Source organism: Tamandua tetradactyla, chromosome 4, assembly GCF_023851605.1.
Source record: "Tamandua tetradactyla isolate mTamTet1 chromosome 4, mTamTet1.pri, whole genome shotgun sequence".
Taxonomy (NCBI): Eukaryota; Metazoa; Chordata; class Mammalia; order Pilosa; family Myrmecophagidae; genus Tamandua; species Tamandua tetradactyla.
Window position 1 is genome coordinate 189,608,199 of NC_135330.1, and position 19,048 is coordinate 189,627,246.

Consider the following 19,048-nt stretch of genomic DNA (forward strand, 5'->3'; position numbering starts at 1 on the left):
ATAAATACATTATCATGATCTACACCAGTATGCTTTAATGAGGAAAAAAGCAAAAACTAATACTTTCTCTCATTCCTTTAATACAGTTTAACTCTCTTAAACTGTATTATTCTGAAAACGAACTTAAAGGAAAAACTACATAAGATTTGTTAACAGGTGGCATTCTGACTTTGCTTTTTTTTTAATTCCCAGTATTGCGCAAATAAAGTTAACTTGGGAGAGAAACATTTTTAAGTGTTTTTGCTTTAAACTGGTACTGATTTGTTAGGGTTTACAAGTAAATATAAAAATGACGGAAACAGGGCATATACTGGTGTGTGTGTGTGTGGGGGGGGGTAATCTACTGCTTTGCCAGAATATTATAAACGCAGGCACATATAGAAGCCAGAGGTATGCTTCAGTCAATTTAACTTGCCTAAAAGCTTATTTCCCTTATATCCTTCCAGCTGTGCCAGTAATGTGTTGACAGTTGTTCAAATAAAAATGAGAAAAACACATAGCACAATGCTATGCACTACTTCCTCCCTTCATTGGTTCAACAAACATTTGCTAAGCTCCTTCCCTGGGCTGGTCGTGGGACACGACAAGGTTCCAACAAAGTCCCAGAACCCTAGGAACCCGCTACACGGGGAGAGCAGGAGAGGAGCCAGGTTCTGGACACCTCAGGGAGTTTTAATCAAGGAAATGACACAGGCAGTTGAAGAATGGGGACATGAGGGAGGAGTCAAGTGTGGAAGAATGAGGAATAGTAGATCTCTGTAATCTCGTGAAACTATGTGTGGGCAAGAGCTGAGTGGGCCAGCTGAGGAGACACAAGTGTGTAAGGCGGTCAACTGAATGGATGACAGCAGTTGCAGAATTAATATGCAAAGTGTGCACAAGAGATAGTAGCTTTCTTCTTTCTTCTCATATACGAGTACTTCCTGAAATACAGGAAACTTACCTCTCTGCACGAATCACGCCACTGTAGTAAGGGGGATCCCAAGGCATTAATTCCTACAATGGAATGATTCGCTGTTATGAATGTGATTGTTTCATAGTTTCTATCAATAATTTAGCCAGCTTATAAAATGTACACATATTATATTAGAAAAAATTTATAAAAACTCTAAACATTCATGGCTTGGTTCTTCCTTATTTTTATCTCTCTGTCATCAGTGGCTGGAGTGGTGTACTATAAGCCACAACCCCAGAATTTGGGGAAAAGGTAAACAAATGTCATTCTAAACATAACTCAACAAAAGCCAACATTAATAGGGTAAATTAGCCAGGCTGAAACTTTTCCCAAAATGTAACTCTTGTTTGAACCCATAAAACATACCCTAGATAAGATTAAGGCACTAAAGAAATTAGTGCCCTTTTGAAGTTTAAGCAAGAAGCTTAGAGTGGATCCCCAAAATGAAAGCAACAATTTAAAATGTAACTATGTTAGCATTAACTCTAATCTTGGCAAAGAAAATATATTATAAGGAGTACTGTAGTAGTAGTTTTTTGACGATGAGTACAAAATAAGGAAAGAAAGGTGAGCTTGAGGAACCATATGTGTCATTCTCCCTGCAAACTGTCCACGTGACAAAACAGTGGTTAACAGGCCAAGCTGTGAAGTCAGGCAGCCTGGGCTCCACTGGAAACGTTTATTTCTGCTCTCTAGTGCTTCCTGTCTTTCTCCTACACGACTCGAACCCGCCCCCACCAGACCCAGGCCACCTTCTGCAATGCTTCCCCCACCCACTCACTACAGCCCACAGGCTCCACATGGTTCCCTGGCTGTGCCTGTCTCAGCCCATCGCACAGGCTGCCCTCTCTGATGGCTCATTTCTCACTTGTTGCATGTCTTTGCTCCAGGGTCATCTAGACAGTAGTCTCCCCTGATCAACCCATATAAAATACCCCCCAATCCCTTTCTCTGCATTATTTTTCTCTCTAGCCCTTATCACCACCTGACATGGTAATTATTCATTTTTTTCGTTTGGTTCCTATCTGTTTTCTACAACTGGAATGTAAGCTGCATGAGGGCAGGGACTTTGCCTTGCTGCCTATTACACCCTGGCACCCTGAACAGTGCTTGGTAAATAACAGTCACTCAATCAATGTCTGCTGAATGAATCAATACCATCGACCAAATGGAGGTGCTTCATGCACCTAGCTCCTGGTGTTAGATAAGAGTTCAGTAAAGGGTAGCTGCTATCTTCATTATGATTATCCTTTACAATTTCATCTTAGATACAATCCCTTCCCATAATAGGGTATTCTTTCTGTATTCCCAAGAACTATGATTACACCTGTAGCATGGGGCGTATGACAATGGATATCTGTGGGTTTATTCCTCTTCTCCCCTACTAGGTCGTCAGCTCCAGAGGGCAGAGACTACATCTCTGGATCTGTAGTCCCTGAACACTCAGCTCCTGGTACCCTCTTCCTTCAACAGGCGAGTATTACGATCTAGTGGATGCCAGGGAGCGCGTAGGCTCTGAGATGTGAACATGAATAAGACCCAGTCCCTGTATCAAGGAGGTGACGAACTAGTCAGGCAGAAAGACAAGTGATTCAACCATCGGAGACCAATGTGGCCTGTCTATGATGTTGTGAGATGTGCAAAAGAGCCCCTGAAAAGGACATTTAAATCACAATGGAAATGTTCTTGGAGATAATGACTGAGTAGAATTGTACAAGATGGGAGGATTTAAGCCAGATGAGAAAGGGAGAAAGGCCTCCCTGTGTAGAGTATGTGTGAATGATTGGAAGCTACACCTGCCATAGTGGCTGGCACATATACATTAGTGAGAATTAAAGAACAAAATTAAGTAAGGCAAGGGAAAGCACAGCAAAAGTAAGTGAAGAAAGCACATGAGCATCACACAGGTATTAGCAGAGAGCAAAGGATGCTAACCTGGCTTATAGGGGCAACAAAAAATAAAGCAAAAAGAATAGGGAAGCACTGAATTATCAAGGGCTTGGTGGGACAGCTAAGAAAGATAAAGGTAAACCTGAGAAGTATGAGAAGCTAATGAAGAATATTAAACAAAGGATTGAAGAGATCAAGTCTGCTTTTTTGAAAAACCACTCTGTTGGCAACTGATTGATTCATTCATTCATTCATTTATATTTCATTTAAGTGTTAAGCCTCTGTCTAACCTCTACCTACCACTGGGCTAGACACATTGCTAAGCAGTCTGAATCCAGGATAGCTCTGAGGGAAGACAAAACAAAAAGCTGGAAAACCAGTTAAGTGACTACAAATGTAACCTAGGTGAGAAATAAAAATATCCCAGCCACAATTCCCAGGTGAGACTGAAGCTGGTCCAGGGATCACACTCCGAGAACCACTGGCCTAGACTAAGGTCAGGTTCTGCCACCTTGGGTAGCAGGGTCAATGGTGGTACCATTCACCAAAACAAGGAATGCATGAGAAGATGGGGTATTTTATAAGTAGCCAGAGGATAATCTGTGTCAGTAAACTATACACACAACACTAGGGAAGATAAAGTCTCAAACCATATTGTTTTACTGAATTAGCTTTGGACAACACATTTTTTGTTTTCACCGAACTAGACTTGGTCTATGACCTCGCTTCCTAAGCAGACCTATCCACCAAGGCAGAGTGTGCAGATGACGTATAGTCATTACTCTACTAGATATAGCTTCTACCATAAAATAACAAAATGACATGCCACTGTATTGATTGGCAAATGTCATAGGATTCATCTATTTCTTAGTACTTGTCTCCGGGAAACTGGCAAAATAGTTTCTAAATCTGCAACGCCCATTTCCCTAAATCTTCCCTTTGGCTATGGCTCTTGCAGCTTGCAATCAAGAATTTTCAAATGAAGCTCCTACAAAAGACAGAGTCCACAACCCCGGCAATCCAGTAGTACCTTCAAGTCAAATGGGAGCTCAGATCAAAATAACTGCAAACCATCACTTTGGATTTCCCAATCACTTACGCAGCATTCTGGCCATAAGGACACAATCTATACTATTAAGATCCTGTAATCATGATCTTATGATTGAAAACAACACTTCGGTCTTTTTAGAATGAGGTATATTTTGTCGGTCAAAATTGGCTAAATTGAGCTACATACATTAGCAAACAAATGAACAAGTAAACAACAGTAAACCTGGATGGTTAAGATTACTATCTGCTGAGAAAATACAAATATATACATACACATACATATACACATAAAATAATTTATCCCCAGCAGACTGACATGTCAAGAAATGCAGAAGAATGTTCCAAAAGTCAGGGTAGAGTAATAGCAGTTACAAATTCAGATGTTCAACAAGGAATGAAAAGGGTGTACGCAAATGACAATTTGCTCTATTTCTCTCTTAATATAATACATATAACTGATTAAAGCAAACTTTATAACATCATCCACTGGGGTTTACAATACAGAGATATACAAAGCTTATTACAACCACAGTGTAAAGCAGAGCAGGCAAATAGGAAATCAATAATAAAATGGTAGACACAAACAGAACTAAAACATTAATTATAGTAACGTTAATAGACTGCAATAAAAAGGCAGAAGTTGTCATAAGTGAGTAAATAAAAAGACATAGCTATTTACAGTCTACACGAGATGCACATTAAATAGGAGCCCATGAATAGGTGGGAAATAGAAGGATGGAAATCTATATACAATACAAACAGTAAGCATTAGAAAGCTGGAATGTTTATATAAATGATAGAAAAATGTATACAAAAATACAAAGTTATCACCAAATATAATGAAAATGTTTTATAATGTTAAAAAGGTAAATTATACAGTTGGACATAATCATAAACATATAGGCATCTGATAGAGTTTCAAAATACATGAAACAAAATTGACATAATTAAATAAATGTTAACAATTTCTAAATAAGAATGGAGATTTTATTTAACAGAGATCCCATTTAGTAAAATAGAACAAAAATTCAACAAAGACATGAAAAATTTTGAAACAAAAATTTTTTTCTATCTTTACTTAATTGATATTAAGAAAACACAAATACAACATCATGAAAATATATATTCTTTTAAATACCTGATGGTACGTGTCTATGATAAAACTTAGGCTAGGCCATAAAACAAGATTTCAATAATGTTTAAAAGAATGAAATCATACAGTGTATAGACTCTGAATAAAATACAATTAAATTAGAAATCAATAAGAAATAGAAAATCCCATATATTTTGAAATTAAAAAACATATTCTAACTAATAATTGGATCAGTGAATAAATCATAGATGAAGTCGGAAAATATTCTGAACTCAATGATAATAAAAATCCCATATAAATGTTTGGGAGATGCAGCTTAGGAAAAGCTTGAAGAGAAATGTACACAGTTAAACACTAATATTTAAAAAGAAGATAGTTAAAAATCAATGATATGCATTCCTACCTTAAAAAAATTATATAAAGAAAAGCAAATGAAACACAAAGTATGTCATAGAATACTGTAATAAATTAAGAGCAAAAAACAATATAACTAAAAGTAAACAGAGAAAATCAATAAAACCATAATCTGGTTATTTGAAAAGAATGATCAAATTGATATGCTTTTACGTATAAAAAAGAAAAGTGATTAACATAAAACACCAATATCAGGAATTAAAGAGGGGACTTCACTACAAATCCTATGAAATTCCAAAGGATAATAATATAATAATATTATGCCAATACATTTGACAACCTAGGTGACAAGAATGTATTCCTTAAAAGACAACAATTAATCAAATGATCCAAAAATAAACAGAAACTTGGAATACTCTTAACAAAAAAAAAAGATTACTACCTACCGGATCAAACCTTGACTAAGCCTTGTTAGAGACTGTTTCAAACTGAAAAGCCAACTTCCTATAGAACAGAAGCAGTCTTGGCATTCATATATATTAACATACATTGCATTAGTGTACATTTTTGTATTTCTGTGTGCACACCTATAAACGTATGTGTGTGTATATATTTCAAATATGTCAACCAATTAACAGGAATGTAGGATTCCAGGTGACATCAGACCCAAACATATAGATCATATGGAAATACCTCTAATTCACCAAAACCAAGGATAAGAAAAATGACTATAGACACCATCACAATAAATTTCCTGAGTCAAAAGATAATGATCTTAGGAGGTACATGGGTAGTTCAGTAGTAGAATTCTAGCCTGCCATGTAGGAAACCCAGGTTCAATATCTGACCCATGCACCACCACCACCTCCAAAAGAGAATGAGCTTAGCTAATATATTGTTTGTATTATACTAACCATAACATTATATTACATATTAAATTGTATATATACATATATAGGTAATATATTATTATTTCAACATAGTGACTTACAGAATTTTGAGGATTTAGTTTCATTTTCATTCCTCGTATCATCTCAAAATCTTTTATCGTTCTGTAACACAGGTTTAGCGTTAATTGTTAGGACAAAATTTTAATAATTATATTATAAAAGATACAGTTTGCTTATGTTACCTTCCAATGTTTATGATAAAATTATATGTAATTTGTTCTGCAAATATCAATAAGTAATAATCCAAATTCTATATAAGAATTTGGAAGAATAGTTATATGTACATCATATATACATCACTATTATACATCACTATATATACATTCTACATAAGCACTGTTAGAAGAAATAGCAATACATACAACATACACTGCAATTTCGATCTTAAAAAGTATCCTGACAGACAGGTCTTGAAGGTACTATGGCTTGGAAAACTAGAAGTGTTATACAGAAACATTAGAGAATTAATCCACAAACTTTAACTCACTGCTTTCAGATATACTTCAAAAAGTCAAAAAACTAACAAATCACTTTCTCTAAAAGAATATGAACATAGATTACTTTTAAGATTTCCATTCATAATTTTTCCCTTACACACAAAAAAAAAACTCTTGCTGGGCAAAAATTAAGTAGGTGCTTAACAAATGTAGAATCTGAAGTCTCTGTTAAAAGTAACTACTATATATAACAGTAAAATTTTATAAAAAGAAAAGTTTAGAATTTATAAATAAAAGCCAAATCAGAGAGTAATGGGTTCTAAGACATGTGCTTATAATCCAAAATAAAACTTTGAGTTAAAATTTAATGTAGTCAAAAAGGCAAATGAAATTATAGACAGCACTATAAGGAGGAAAAGAGAAAACATCACTCTCTTTTACAGGCCGTGACCTGCCTCTACCTGCAACCCTAGGTGTCTAAAGCTGTTCAAGTTTTGCCCTTACTAGAGATCAGGACCCAAGAAGAGAGCTAGTGAAGAGTAAGCACCATAACTAAGGGGACTGGACAGTGAAGGAGAAGCAAAGGCAGTGACACAATAAGGAGCCCATGAAAATTAAAGACACGAGAACGCTTGAAATTACAAACATGATGCAGAGCATTCTTAAAATTATGCAAAACCAAAAACAGAGGTTAATTCACCACATTCTGGAGCCTCCTGCATTTAGGCCAAGTGAAGGGAAATATACTATACTCTATTAACTTTTATAAAATTGACAGTATAAGTTAAATACATTGTTTCAAAATGTTTTGGAAAAAATTTTAATTTACACATGAATGATGGGCTCCTAAAGGCAATGAGTTAACTGGAAGGGACTGGCTATGTTTTCAAGACTGGCATCTTAGAAAACAGCTGGGTCTTTTCAGAGAACAGTCCATAGATAGTGGGTTCTTACTGGATTGCCCACATATCTAATTGAACATACCAAACACTAATTTTTCTAATAGGCTACTTCCTAAATTTATCTTTAAATAATAAATGATATACTCTAAAGAGGAGAATGAAAACTAACCTTTCAGAAAGTTTTTCAGATAGCTTCTCAAGGAACTGCATGACAGTCTCTAAAAATAAAATCCCCAAAAAAAGTTTACATAAAATTAAATGAAAGTATCTGTTAAAATTATAACAATATAATCTATACACTTCAATGCCCTAGAGTGGTGTGTAAAAGGAAAGAGTTGTTACTATATACCAGGCACATAATATTTCTAGATGATGATGAATGAATCCCTTATCAGAAAAACAAAGTAAACCAGCACAGTAATAACCAACAGCCTGAGATCCTACCCCAAAATAGAAAGAGTAAACAGGACGTTAAAAAAAGAATCCAAAATCTCAATGTGTTTCTATTTATTCACATGTGTAAAAGAAAAAAATGAGTTTCTCAGACATATCTAACTTTTTTATAAGTTTTACAAAGAGATAGCTAGATTCTGATTTGTTCATCAAATCAGTACAGTTTAGATGTATGATTTACTGAAAATTAAGTTTTTTCAAAAATCATTGTTTTCCTGGATAACTATTTTGCTTTTATAAACAGATGGAGAATAAGCAATTCAGGATCAATACCAAAAGAAAATACAGCAAAATTAGAAGACTAAAAATTTAAGCCCCAATAGAATATTTTTAAGTACTTAAAATCCTTCAGCCATAAGTCATATTTTACAAACTCATAAAGGCAACACTGGGACAGTGATTATTTCCTATGATACGAAATATTTCCTATGTACTGTTGAATTTAGGAATTTTTTGCCATAATTTTATGCATATAGTGCTTTCACATGCATTTCAGAGTGTGGCACAAACACTGCTTCTATATTTTCCAGATGATCTTTTCCATGGTCTTAAATTTTTTTACCTCTCTTCAATTTGTTATCTCCTTTCTGGGTGAAGGAGAAGGCTGAGGAAAGGACAGAGGTTAACCTAAACCAAGAAACCACAGGGTCCCTTGCCCTTGTCAACACTCATATATGTATATAATAATCCTAAAAACGCTGCCTCCTGGGTAATGGGAAATGGGATTAGGAATTTCAGGGGGAGAAACTAAATGTTAAAAATGAGAGCTAATTTCAGAACTGTTTTCAGGTAAGTCCCATGTATGCTTTTTATTTCTAAATAACCATTTTCACCAACTTTCATCCATTTTGTTTTTCTAGCCGAATATATGAGAAGACTCTACCTCAATTCATATGCCTGGCAAAATTGTCATATTAAATTAATCTAAAATCTCCTAAAGATAAATATCTCACTGTAAAATGATCTCAAACTCACCTGCCACATGAATGTCCCCTTATTCATTCCACCTTCCTTATCCCTGCTCACATCTCCCCATCCCTCCCTGTCCATTCCAACCTCACATGCTGAAGAAACTTTCCACAGCCACTCTACTGCCCATCACGATTACTGCAAAATAGCTTCTTTGTGGTCTCTCTTCTACCCACCTTTGCCTCTCTGCATTCTATTCTCAACATCAGCAATACCTGATGTACCATTAAAATGTAACTCAGACCATCTCACTTCTCCACTCAAAACCCTCCACCATCACTCAGAACAAAAGCCCTATGCCTCACTTACTCCATTTTAGCCATTTTGCCCGTTTTGCTTTTCTTCAAACATGTCAGGTACTTTTCTACCTCAGGCCCTTTGCACTTGCTTATCCCTCTCCCTGTAGACTCAAGAAAAGTCATACTCATTTCTGCACCTCCTTCAAGTCTTTGCTACCAACTCTACTTAAAAGTATGACACTACCCTACACACAGACACACACACTCCTTATCCCCTTCCCTGTTCAATTTTTCTCCACAGCATACAACTTTACCTATTTACTTTGCTCTTATCTGTCTTCCCTCATAAGAATGTAAACTTATTTAAGAGCAAGAATTTTCATCTGTTTATGCACTGTTTTATTTCCAGTGCCTAGGATAATGTCTGACATACATCAGGCATTCAGTAAATATTTGTGGAATCAATGAATTAAGAGGTAGAGGGTACAGAAGACGTAAGAAATAGGATTGCTGATCTTAAGCAGCCTATGGGTGACCACAAATGTAAAGCCTGGGTTTGGGTTTCAAGTTCTGCTCCACTCTTAGTAGTATAACCTAATCCTAGTTTCCTTTTCTGTGAAATGGACACAAGTCAAGGGAAATGGCCAATTACGAAAGAGTGAGAAAGACAATGGGCTGAATTTAAGAAAGTTTGGGGGTAGATATGGGCATGCTAGCAAAATAATAGAATGCACATGGAAGGGAAAAACACAGGATAGAATTAAGAATGTTCTGGTTTGAATCTGTGGTGGACCCCAGAAAAGTCATGTCCTTTAATCCTCATTCAATACTGCTGGCTGAGAACATTTTGATTGTTCCCATGCAGATGTGACCCACCCAATTGTGGGTAGTAACTTTTGATCAGATAGCTTCCATGGAGTTGTGACTTCACCCATAAATCCTTTAACAGAGGAAACATGTTGGACAGAGTCCCTTTTGTAGAGCCACGAGAAAGCCAGAAGATGCCACCATGTTAGCTATGTGCCCTTCCAGCTGAGAGAGAAACAATGAACTTCATCGGTCTTCTTGAACCAAGGTATCTTCACCTGCATGCCTTAGATTGGACATTTCTATAGACCCTTTTTAATTGGGACATTTTCTTGGCCTTAGAACTAAATTAGCAACTTATTAAATTCTCCTTTTTAAAAGCTATTCTGCTTCTGGTATATTGCATGCGGCAGGGCCCACTTCTAGCGTTCCCTACTTCAATGAGTGGCAGGTCCATCCAAATGCTCAACAGAAATCAAGGCTCTCCATCACACTGACTCCTCCCCACAACCATCACCACATCTTATGAATTCTACCTCCAAAGTATTTCTTGATCAGAACAGCTCCACCACCCTATGCCTGACTCAGTCTAAATTATAACTAGAATTTAATATATGTCTTTGAAAGAAACATATTCTACGTATTTATATTATGTAGAGCTTTCTCTTTATATTATAAATGATAAATAATTCAAGATAGCCAAAGGAAAGTTATCACAAATCCAAGGAAAGCTGCTTCTCCTTTGCCTCATCCTGTTCCCACCCTCCAGCACAAACCTTCCTAAGCAGGACTCTTCTCTCTGAAAAGGGGGTTTATAGGACCATATGTTTTTATATGATCTAGCCTCCATTTAATGTTGACCCCAGTGAAAATACTAATCTTTCATCCCCTTTCCCTCTGATTCTGACTAATGGCACAATCTGATTTGACTGAATAAAAACAAACTGGGTTAAAATGAAAATGATTTAAAGTAGCACCAACTGAAAATTTAAGTATGATTTACCCTCAATATGTGCATGAAATAATATTCCTTGCCAAATCATTAGCTCTTTTTAGAAATCGCTCCTATGTGAAAGATGTAGAAAGTCCCAATTAATGGGCCTCTGTATATATTAAAAATAGAACGCTAATTTACAGTTGTTTAAAAGCAGTAGCACAGTTCCATGCAAACACTACTTTTGTCCCTAAAGGTGAATAAATAGGTCTACCTGGATTTTGAGCTATTGTTCCTTGGAGAGCCCTGTGGGAAAACGTAGAATATCCCACTAACTTTGCCAGAAGGTCTCTGTTGTGGAGCAATTCCTCTAAACAGTTCAATTGGCCAGCACGGGGGTAAAGAAAAATTTTAAAAGCAGCCTCTCGCACCTATATTAAAAAAAAAAGTAAATGTTGCAAGATATAAACACCACAACACTGAGTCTTATGCAACAACAGTATGGGCTGAATCTCACCACTATCTCTGCAGACATCATGGCCTTAAAAATACAGTAATGGGGCGGGCCACGGTGGCTCAGCAGGCAAGAATGCTTGCCTGCCATGCTAGAGGACCCGGGTTCGATTCCCGGTGCCTGCCCAGGTAAAAAAAAAAAAAAATACAGTAATGGCTTAAGCAAGATGAAAAAGCTTTTAGATTCATCCGTAGCATGGCATACCACAGCACACTATCCTGGAAATCTAAAATTTTACCTAATATGTGTGCCTCTCTGCCACAAGGCACCTGAAAGCAGATGAAGTAAAGACTCTACATATGTTAAAAATCTGAGCAGTCTAAAATATTCATCACTGCTGCTATTTATCATACTTTTAAAATCAGGAGTTTTTCATTAGACCTAAGTAACGACAACATTTTCTTTATTCAAAGCATTTATGGAATTAATTATCCCATAAGTTAATTTTTTAGGACCTGACAATACTAAGGTATTTTTCAGGGCATTATTATGTCACCACTGAATTGAGGTTCAAAATAATAGCAGCTTATGGCGATGAATGCACAACTACGCGACGATCCTGTGAACCACTGACTGTATTCTCTGGCTGACTTGTATAGTGTATTAATACAGCTCAATAAAACTGCTTAAAAATAAACCAAAAAAACAATGGCGGCACACAGATGGGACCTACGAATAGAAGGACATCTGCATACCACATCGTCTGGTGCTTCCGCGTGGAGACCGTCAACGATGACGTGATTCCCACTGACAGGAAAGTTACGGCGAATGTGCTCTGGCAAGAGGTGCTGCTCGACCTTGTTAGGAAGGCTGGTGCCCATGAGAAATTTACTACTCAAATCCAAGATCTTAACATTAAGGTCCACTGCTCTTTTACGCTATATAGGGGGAAAATAAAAGGTAACAGATTTTTATTTAAATGTAATTATTTCAGGGCGGGCCACGGTGGCTCAGCAGGCAGAGAGTTCTTGTCTGCCATGCCAGAGACCCGGGTTCACTTCCCGGTGTCTGTCCATGCAAAAAAAAAAAAAAATTATTTTGAAATAATTTTTAAAAAAGTAATTATTTCAAAATTAACTTAACAGACAACCTAGGAAATGGCAACCCAACATACATACTGGACTGCATTATAATTTAATAACATATTAAATACACTAAATGAGAAAATAAGTCTATTCAGTATGATTTATAAACATATAATATTTAATATGTAAAGTCTACATATTGTAAAGATATTAATTCTGCCTTTTGATAAACAATATTTTAAGAAAACAATCTTATGATTGTATAGTGCTTCTGTGTTTCAGATTCAATAACTTCTAGAGTTCTACTTAAGGTCTAGGTTATATAATCTTTCAATTTGACAACATTAAGAAATACAGAGTCCTCTTCACACACAATAAAAACCTTTAATAAAGCAAGTCAGACTGAATGTTTTCAATACAACACTTCAAAAGTAGTTTTAGACTTAAAAAAATAAGCATTTAAAGGACAGATTATAAAATATATTCAGTCTTAAAAATGATTCGGCTAAAAGGGCAAAGGGGAAGTAATTAGTAGAATTCTCTACAAAAGCAAAAAGAACATCCAGAAGGGAGGAAGCACATTTTTAAATTTCCAATTTTACCTATATTTTAGTGACTTTCCAGTGATATCATGGAGTGCTGAGAGGAGCGAGGCTGAAGGTCTTACAGGATCATGTCTTTCTGTTCCTTACCACAGTCTTTTTTGGGGGGGTGGAATGGGGAAGGGTGCATGGTCCAGGAATCGAAACTGGGTCTCCTGCAAAGCACTCTACCACTGAACGACCCATGCACCCTCTTGCCACAGTCTTGCAGCTGCTGTGCCCTCTGTCAGCAATGCGGATGCTGATGGTGCCAGTACACCTATGTACGCTTTACCTGGCTAGTCACATCTTTCTAACACACAGTCCTAAGAAAAGGTGCATTAAAGAGGTCGCCATACTATGAAAACTCTGTGACTAGCACTCCCTTTATCTGGTGTACAGACACATAAGGAAGAAAAAAAGAAGACAAAAAATATAGGCAGGAAGAGGGAATAGGTGTTTTGAGTGTTTTTACTTTTATTCTTATTTTTATTTTTTTGGAATAATGAAAATATTCAAAAATCAATTGTGATGACAAATGCACAGCTATATGATTATACTGTGAACCACTGATTGCACAATTTGGATGATTATATGGCATGTGAATATACGATATATCTCAATAAAATTACATTAAAAAAAAGAGGTCACCGTAAGTATCTTCAAATGAAATATAAAATCCAGTCCACATAATTCTAGTCCAGCGCACTCTGCAGGGTGAGGGATAAAATATGTATTATATGGTAAAACAAAACAGGTGTCTGGACCTGGGCTCATGATGGGCTTCAGGTAAAATTACTTGTAAAATATTGAATGTAGCAACATCTTTCTGGGGAGGGGGTCAATAGCTATTAATAGTCTAAACTGTAGTCTGACCCTAAAATGTGATCAAGCAGCACTAGTAATAGAAAACAAAAAAAGATAAAGATGTCAGCACAAGCTTGATAAAAGATTTTTGAGAAACTAAGCAATATATTCATAACCAGAAATACTTAAATACATAAAAGTCAAACTTCATGGGAAAGACAGCATAGTTTTCAACAACTCCAAATCATTATGGTCCTAGATGATTTTACCTATTTTGTTTCTGATGTGGCCATTTATCACCACCTAATGGTAACCAGTGGAATAGCAACACAGATGATAGGTAACTAGAAAGTGTAGACTGGAGTTCTAAAAACTTTCCCTTAAGCCCTTGTAAGAAAAATATATATAATGCAATAAAATTAATTGCTGCAAAGAAATTATCACCTGGTAAAATCCCTGGAGAAATAAAAATTGGGTTGAATTTCTAAGTTCTGCTAGGCATATCATTTCATCACTCAGATAATAATTAAATATGCAGTATTTTAAATGCCAAAAATTTATGAAATTATTGCATCATTTATTAAACTTTTCATTCATTTTTAACTTTTAAATAATATTCATATGAGATATTCAAATAAAATTAAAGATATGAGAGTATTAGGATGGAAAAAGTGTAAACTGGCTCCCAAATTTTATTTTGGGTGACCTCAGAGAACAGTGGCACAAAGAAGTATTAATAAAAAACTGGTCTGGAGAAGAACAGGCAAGTTCAGTTCACATGAGGAACTGTGAATGGCGGGTGGAGTCCATCAGCCTTGTAGACTGCGGGGGAGGCATGTTGGCCTCTGGTCAGCACAGGGTCATGAGCTGACCCTCGCAGCCCACGAGAACACACCAGGCACATCAGTGTCCCTAACATTACCTAAGACCAGCAGCACCTATCAAAATGATATTGTTATCTACTGCAGATGATAAATATTCCCAAGACCTGTTCTCTACTTCCCATGCAACTCCAATAATCTAATCTCTTTTCATAGGGAGGTAGCTTAATTATACGATATTCATGGGAGAGATTTATTTCTAGAAAAGAAGCATAGTCATAACTGTCTGGCATGCAGGCACGTGGGGAAGATACCATAAGGCTAGAAGACTTTGCAGGACGAACCAAGTCACTCTGCTTTTTTAACCCTGAGCTTAATACCAAATGGCTATGGGACACTCAGTTTCTTAGGTCATAATGTTCTAGAAAGAGCAGTGCCCAGGGTCAGATGCCCATCCTTAGCTCAGAACTTGAACAACCATTTTCTTTTGTTTCCACATCTGCAAAGCAAGGGGTCTGGACGATGCATAAGGTCACTCCATCCCAGCTGACACATTGTATTACTTATGCTTACTGTTTCCAGGACAAAAGTCTGCACCTACATCAGAGATGTGTAAAATATTAATAAAAATACTTATGTAATAGTCTTGATATTCCCTGTACTTTGACTTCCAGGCCTTATTTTTCAGTTCTCAATGGATCCAGCTTGCCAGTCTTTCTGTAATAATGCCTTTCAAATATTAATTTCATTTCCATCTAAGACATCCAATACCCCAAGTTATTTCTTATTTCAGTGGGGTGGTAGACCAACTTTCAGAGAACACTACCTTCAAATACAACCTACAGAAATTCGCAACTAAGTAAAGACCTACAGATTTTGATAATACACAAATTCAGCTATTACATAAGGATAGTAACAAATATGTCAACTAAATGCTAGTGAAATAAGAGGAGTCAAAATTATTGAGAAGATTTACCTTTTCTTCATCTAAATGGATTCCACTGATTTCAAAATCAAACATAAACAGCTCAGCCACTCGCCTATAAAAAACAATGAGTCCCAAGTTATAATATATAATAATTACCAAAAATCTGTTTTATGTTAAATAAATCAGCCTTCTGGGACCTTACTGCCAAAAAGCCAAATGTTTCAACATACACACACACCTACACACAAAGACACTCTAAGATCCAGGAGCTTAATATCCTAGAAGTCAAATTCTAAGATATTAAATAACAACACTGGAATATCCTGGAGAGTAAACTATGGAGCAACTTTTCATGAATTTCCCGCAACTTTTCATGAATTTCCCCTATAACACTTTGTTCTCAGAATTAAATCTTTCCTTTTTCACTTATAAGACAATTTAATGTTATTTACTTTCCTATTAGGTACCAAAAGAATCAAAATATTGAACTTGCAACATAACATTAAATGAAAAAAAAAACTACTTGCGCACCAAAAGCAAGATATTACCATGCTGTGCCAGAAAAGCACGGGCTGGGACACACAGCTCTTCAAATACATTACAGTGAAAAACCATGTCCCCTGACCTCTAGGAAATTTTTAGTCTAAGGTCACTTAAAAGTTAATATGACTTATAAATATCAGGGGGTTGGAGAATAGTAGCATATCTCACAGAGCTGATGTAAGAGTTATTAAAATGTACATAATATATCTCACCATGTATCACTTATTTATTGGCATATGAAAACTGCTCAGTAAATGGTAGCTCTTTACTTGGCAGTGAGAGGGAACAGGATCAGAAAAATACAGGGCAATTGACCAAACTACTCACTTCTCACCTTCCCACCTGCATCACCCTCGATCAGGCCGCGGTCACCCTGACCTACAGCAGTCACTACTAACATCCCCCCACCCTACAGCCAGGGAGATCATTCTCGGGCATGTCCTGAAGCACCCCATTCTCCAGAGGGAGGGGTTCAACCACTGTCCTCACCATTCAAATTAGAGGCCTCTGCTATGGGCTCCAATTGCAGTTATTATTTCCACTCAGACTTAATTTTCAAAAATATTTGTGGGAGAAACACTGAATTAAAAAAAAAAAAAGATTGTGTTGAGGACATAGGATGTAAAGTCACCTGGTGAGAGACCTTAACTGTATTTGTTTATAAACACTTCATAAGTATATTTATATAAGCAAAGAAGGAATAAAAAAGGAGTTTCAGCCAATGTTTAAATAAACCAATGTATATATTACAGAACATGAAAAATAATTACAATAAACATTCCACGTAGAAGCTTATTCCTTCATTCAGAGTACTAACCTGTGAAAGCTACGATGATAATTACTTATTTCAATTCCATCCAAATCCCAATGATTAAAAACATAAAATGGTTTATACTTGGACAATTTTTCAAAGGTCCTTCCATGAGAATTTCAGTTTTTCTTTCACCTAGTGGCAACTACTTAGAATATAATATTCTTTGATGCTGTGCCGGAAGCTGCGTTTCTTGGCAAAGAAGAATTGTTTTTTTCTTTTTAATCCTGCTTTATGCTTGGAACCAATTTCAAGTGTAACACCTCTTTCTGTCAGCATTTTTTTAAAAAACTACTTTTATTTTTTTCTGGAATTAAAGTTAGCCAAATATTTGATCTACTCTTCTGGCTTTGCTTGACTTTCCAAATGGATATATTTATTTTTCTGATTATTGGGCCAAATATACCTTGCCTGGCATGAACAGAATTACTAAGTTCTTCAAAAATTTTAGAAGTTCAAAAGATCACATTCATATTTTAGTCATTAATCTTCTTTCATATAAATAATGTAAAGTGCTTCACTTGGACTTCTAATCCGCTCCCAATATCTCTGCACTGCTGCTCTTCCTTCCTAAACTGTCAACCTTCATTTTTTTTAGCATGCCACTTCTTTTTTAAGTAAAAGTATTTCTGGTCATTTTGGTAAGAGGAAATAAAGATAATAGGGGTTGATAAATACAGGATGTGAATTTATTATATGATTTCAATTTATTGTATCATATAATACAGATTTTTGCTTAATATAGGTTTATAGTAGAAATATATGAGAAAATTAAAACCCCTAATTCCAGCACCCAAAAATAAACAAAGATATGAAAGTTTCTTACAATAACTGGGAACAGACTATATATACCTTTTTATTTTTGCATGGGCAGGAACCGGAAATCCAACCTGGGTCTCTGGCATGGCAGGCGAGAACTCTGCCTGCTGAGCCACCGTGGCCCACTCGAGACTATATATACTTTTGTATCTTCCCTTTTCTTGTAAAATTATTTCATAAACACTGAACATTTCTCTGTATCCTTGAATATTTTTCAGTAACAGAATTTGTAATGTTTGCACTGTGTCCAGTCAAATGAACTAAAAATGTTCTTGTTTTCACTACTTCTGTAAATCATGCTATGATAAAAATCTTTGTGCATAATCTTTTTATCCTTGTTTGTTTCCTTAGGATAAATTTCAAGAAATGAAATTGATCAAAAGTACACACAGATATATATAACCAAATTATCCACCCTAAAAATTCATTAGTTTACACTTTACTAGAGAGGATCCATTAACAATATTGTTCTTAGTCTTTTTCAAATCTGTGAATTTAATAGGTTCTTTGCTTTATTCTACATTTTTTCATTAGCGATTAGGTCCTTTTTCAGTTATTATTATTGTAGATTACTATGTGCTAATTACTGGGCAAAGCACTTTACATGAATTATTTCACTTAAACCTCTCAATAATCCTATGAAGTACTTTTTTATACCCTTATTACAGAGAAGAAAGCTAAGGCTTAGAAAGCTATGGAGCCATTATTCAACGCAGGCAGTAAAATTCTGGAGCCCGTATTTCTAGCCATTGCTTTCTACTTACAACCAGTGAGGTTAAACATATTTTCCAAGTTTAATGGCTAATTTGCTATTTCTCATTTTGTGGAATGAATGTTTCATGAACACACACATACAGAGAGAAAATCTTTTGCCATTTTATTTACAAGGGTGTTCCACTTTTTTAAAAAACCAGTAATTTGTAAGGTCTCTTGATAGAGTAAATATATTAACTTTGTCCTGTAAATTATGTTGTCCTATTTGTGCATTCTGGCTTTGAATGTGGAAGGGTTATGCTATACCACCAATTGCAAACCAAAGTTTTCCATTTTTATATAATCCCAAGATTATATATACTTTTATGACTTCCTTGATTTAACATTTAAATCTTAAATTAACCTATTTTTTCCCCAAAACTGGTTATCCATTGGGCTAATATCATTTATCA

At 35.8% G+C, this 19,048-nt stretch overlaps 1 protein-coding gene across 1 annotated transcript in view; it reads right to left on the reverse strand.

Annotated features, from left to right (window-relative positions):
- MIPEP (mitochondrial intermediate peptidase) overlaps window positions 1-19,048 on the reverse strand; it is a 208,707-nt gene that overhangs the window by 170,947 nt on the left and 18,712 nt on the right. The window contains exons 5-10 of the mRNA XM_077158849.1: window positions 15,758-15,821; window positions 12,243-12,425; window positions 11,308-11,464; window positions 7,801-7,849; window positions 6,334-6,394; window positions 944-996 (exon numbers count right to left, since the gene is read on the reverse strand). Coding sequence (XP_077014964.1) covers window positions 944-996; window positions 6,334-6,394; window positions 7,801-7,849; window positions 11,308-11,464; window positions 12,243-12,425; window positions 15,758-15,821 — 567 coding nt within the window. The remainder of the gene's footprint in view (window positions 1-943; window positions 997-6,333; window positions 6,395-7,800; window positions 7,850-11,307; window positions 11,465-12,242; window positions 12,426-15,757; window positions 15,822-19,048) is intronic.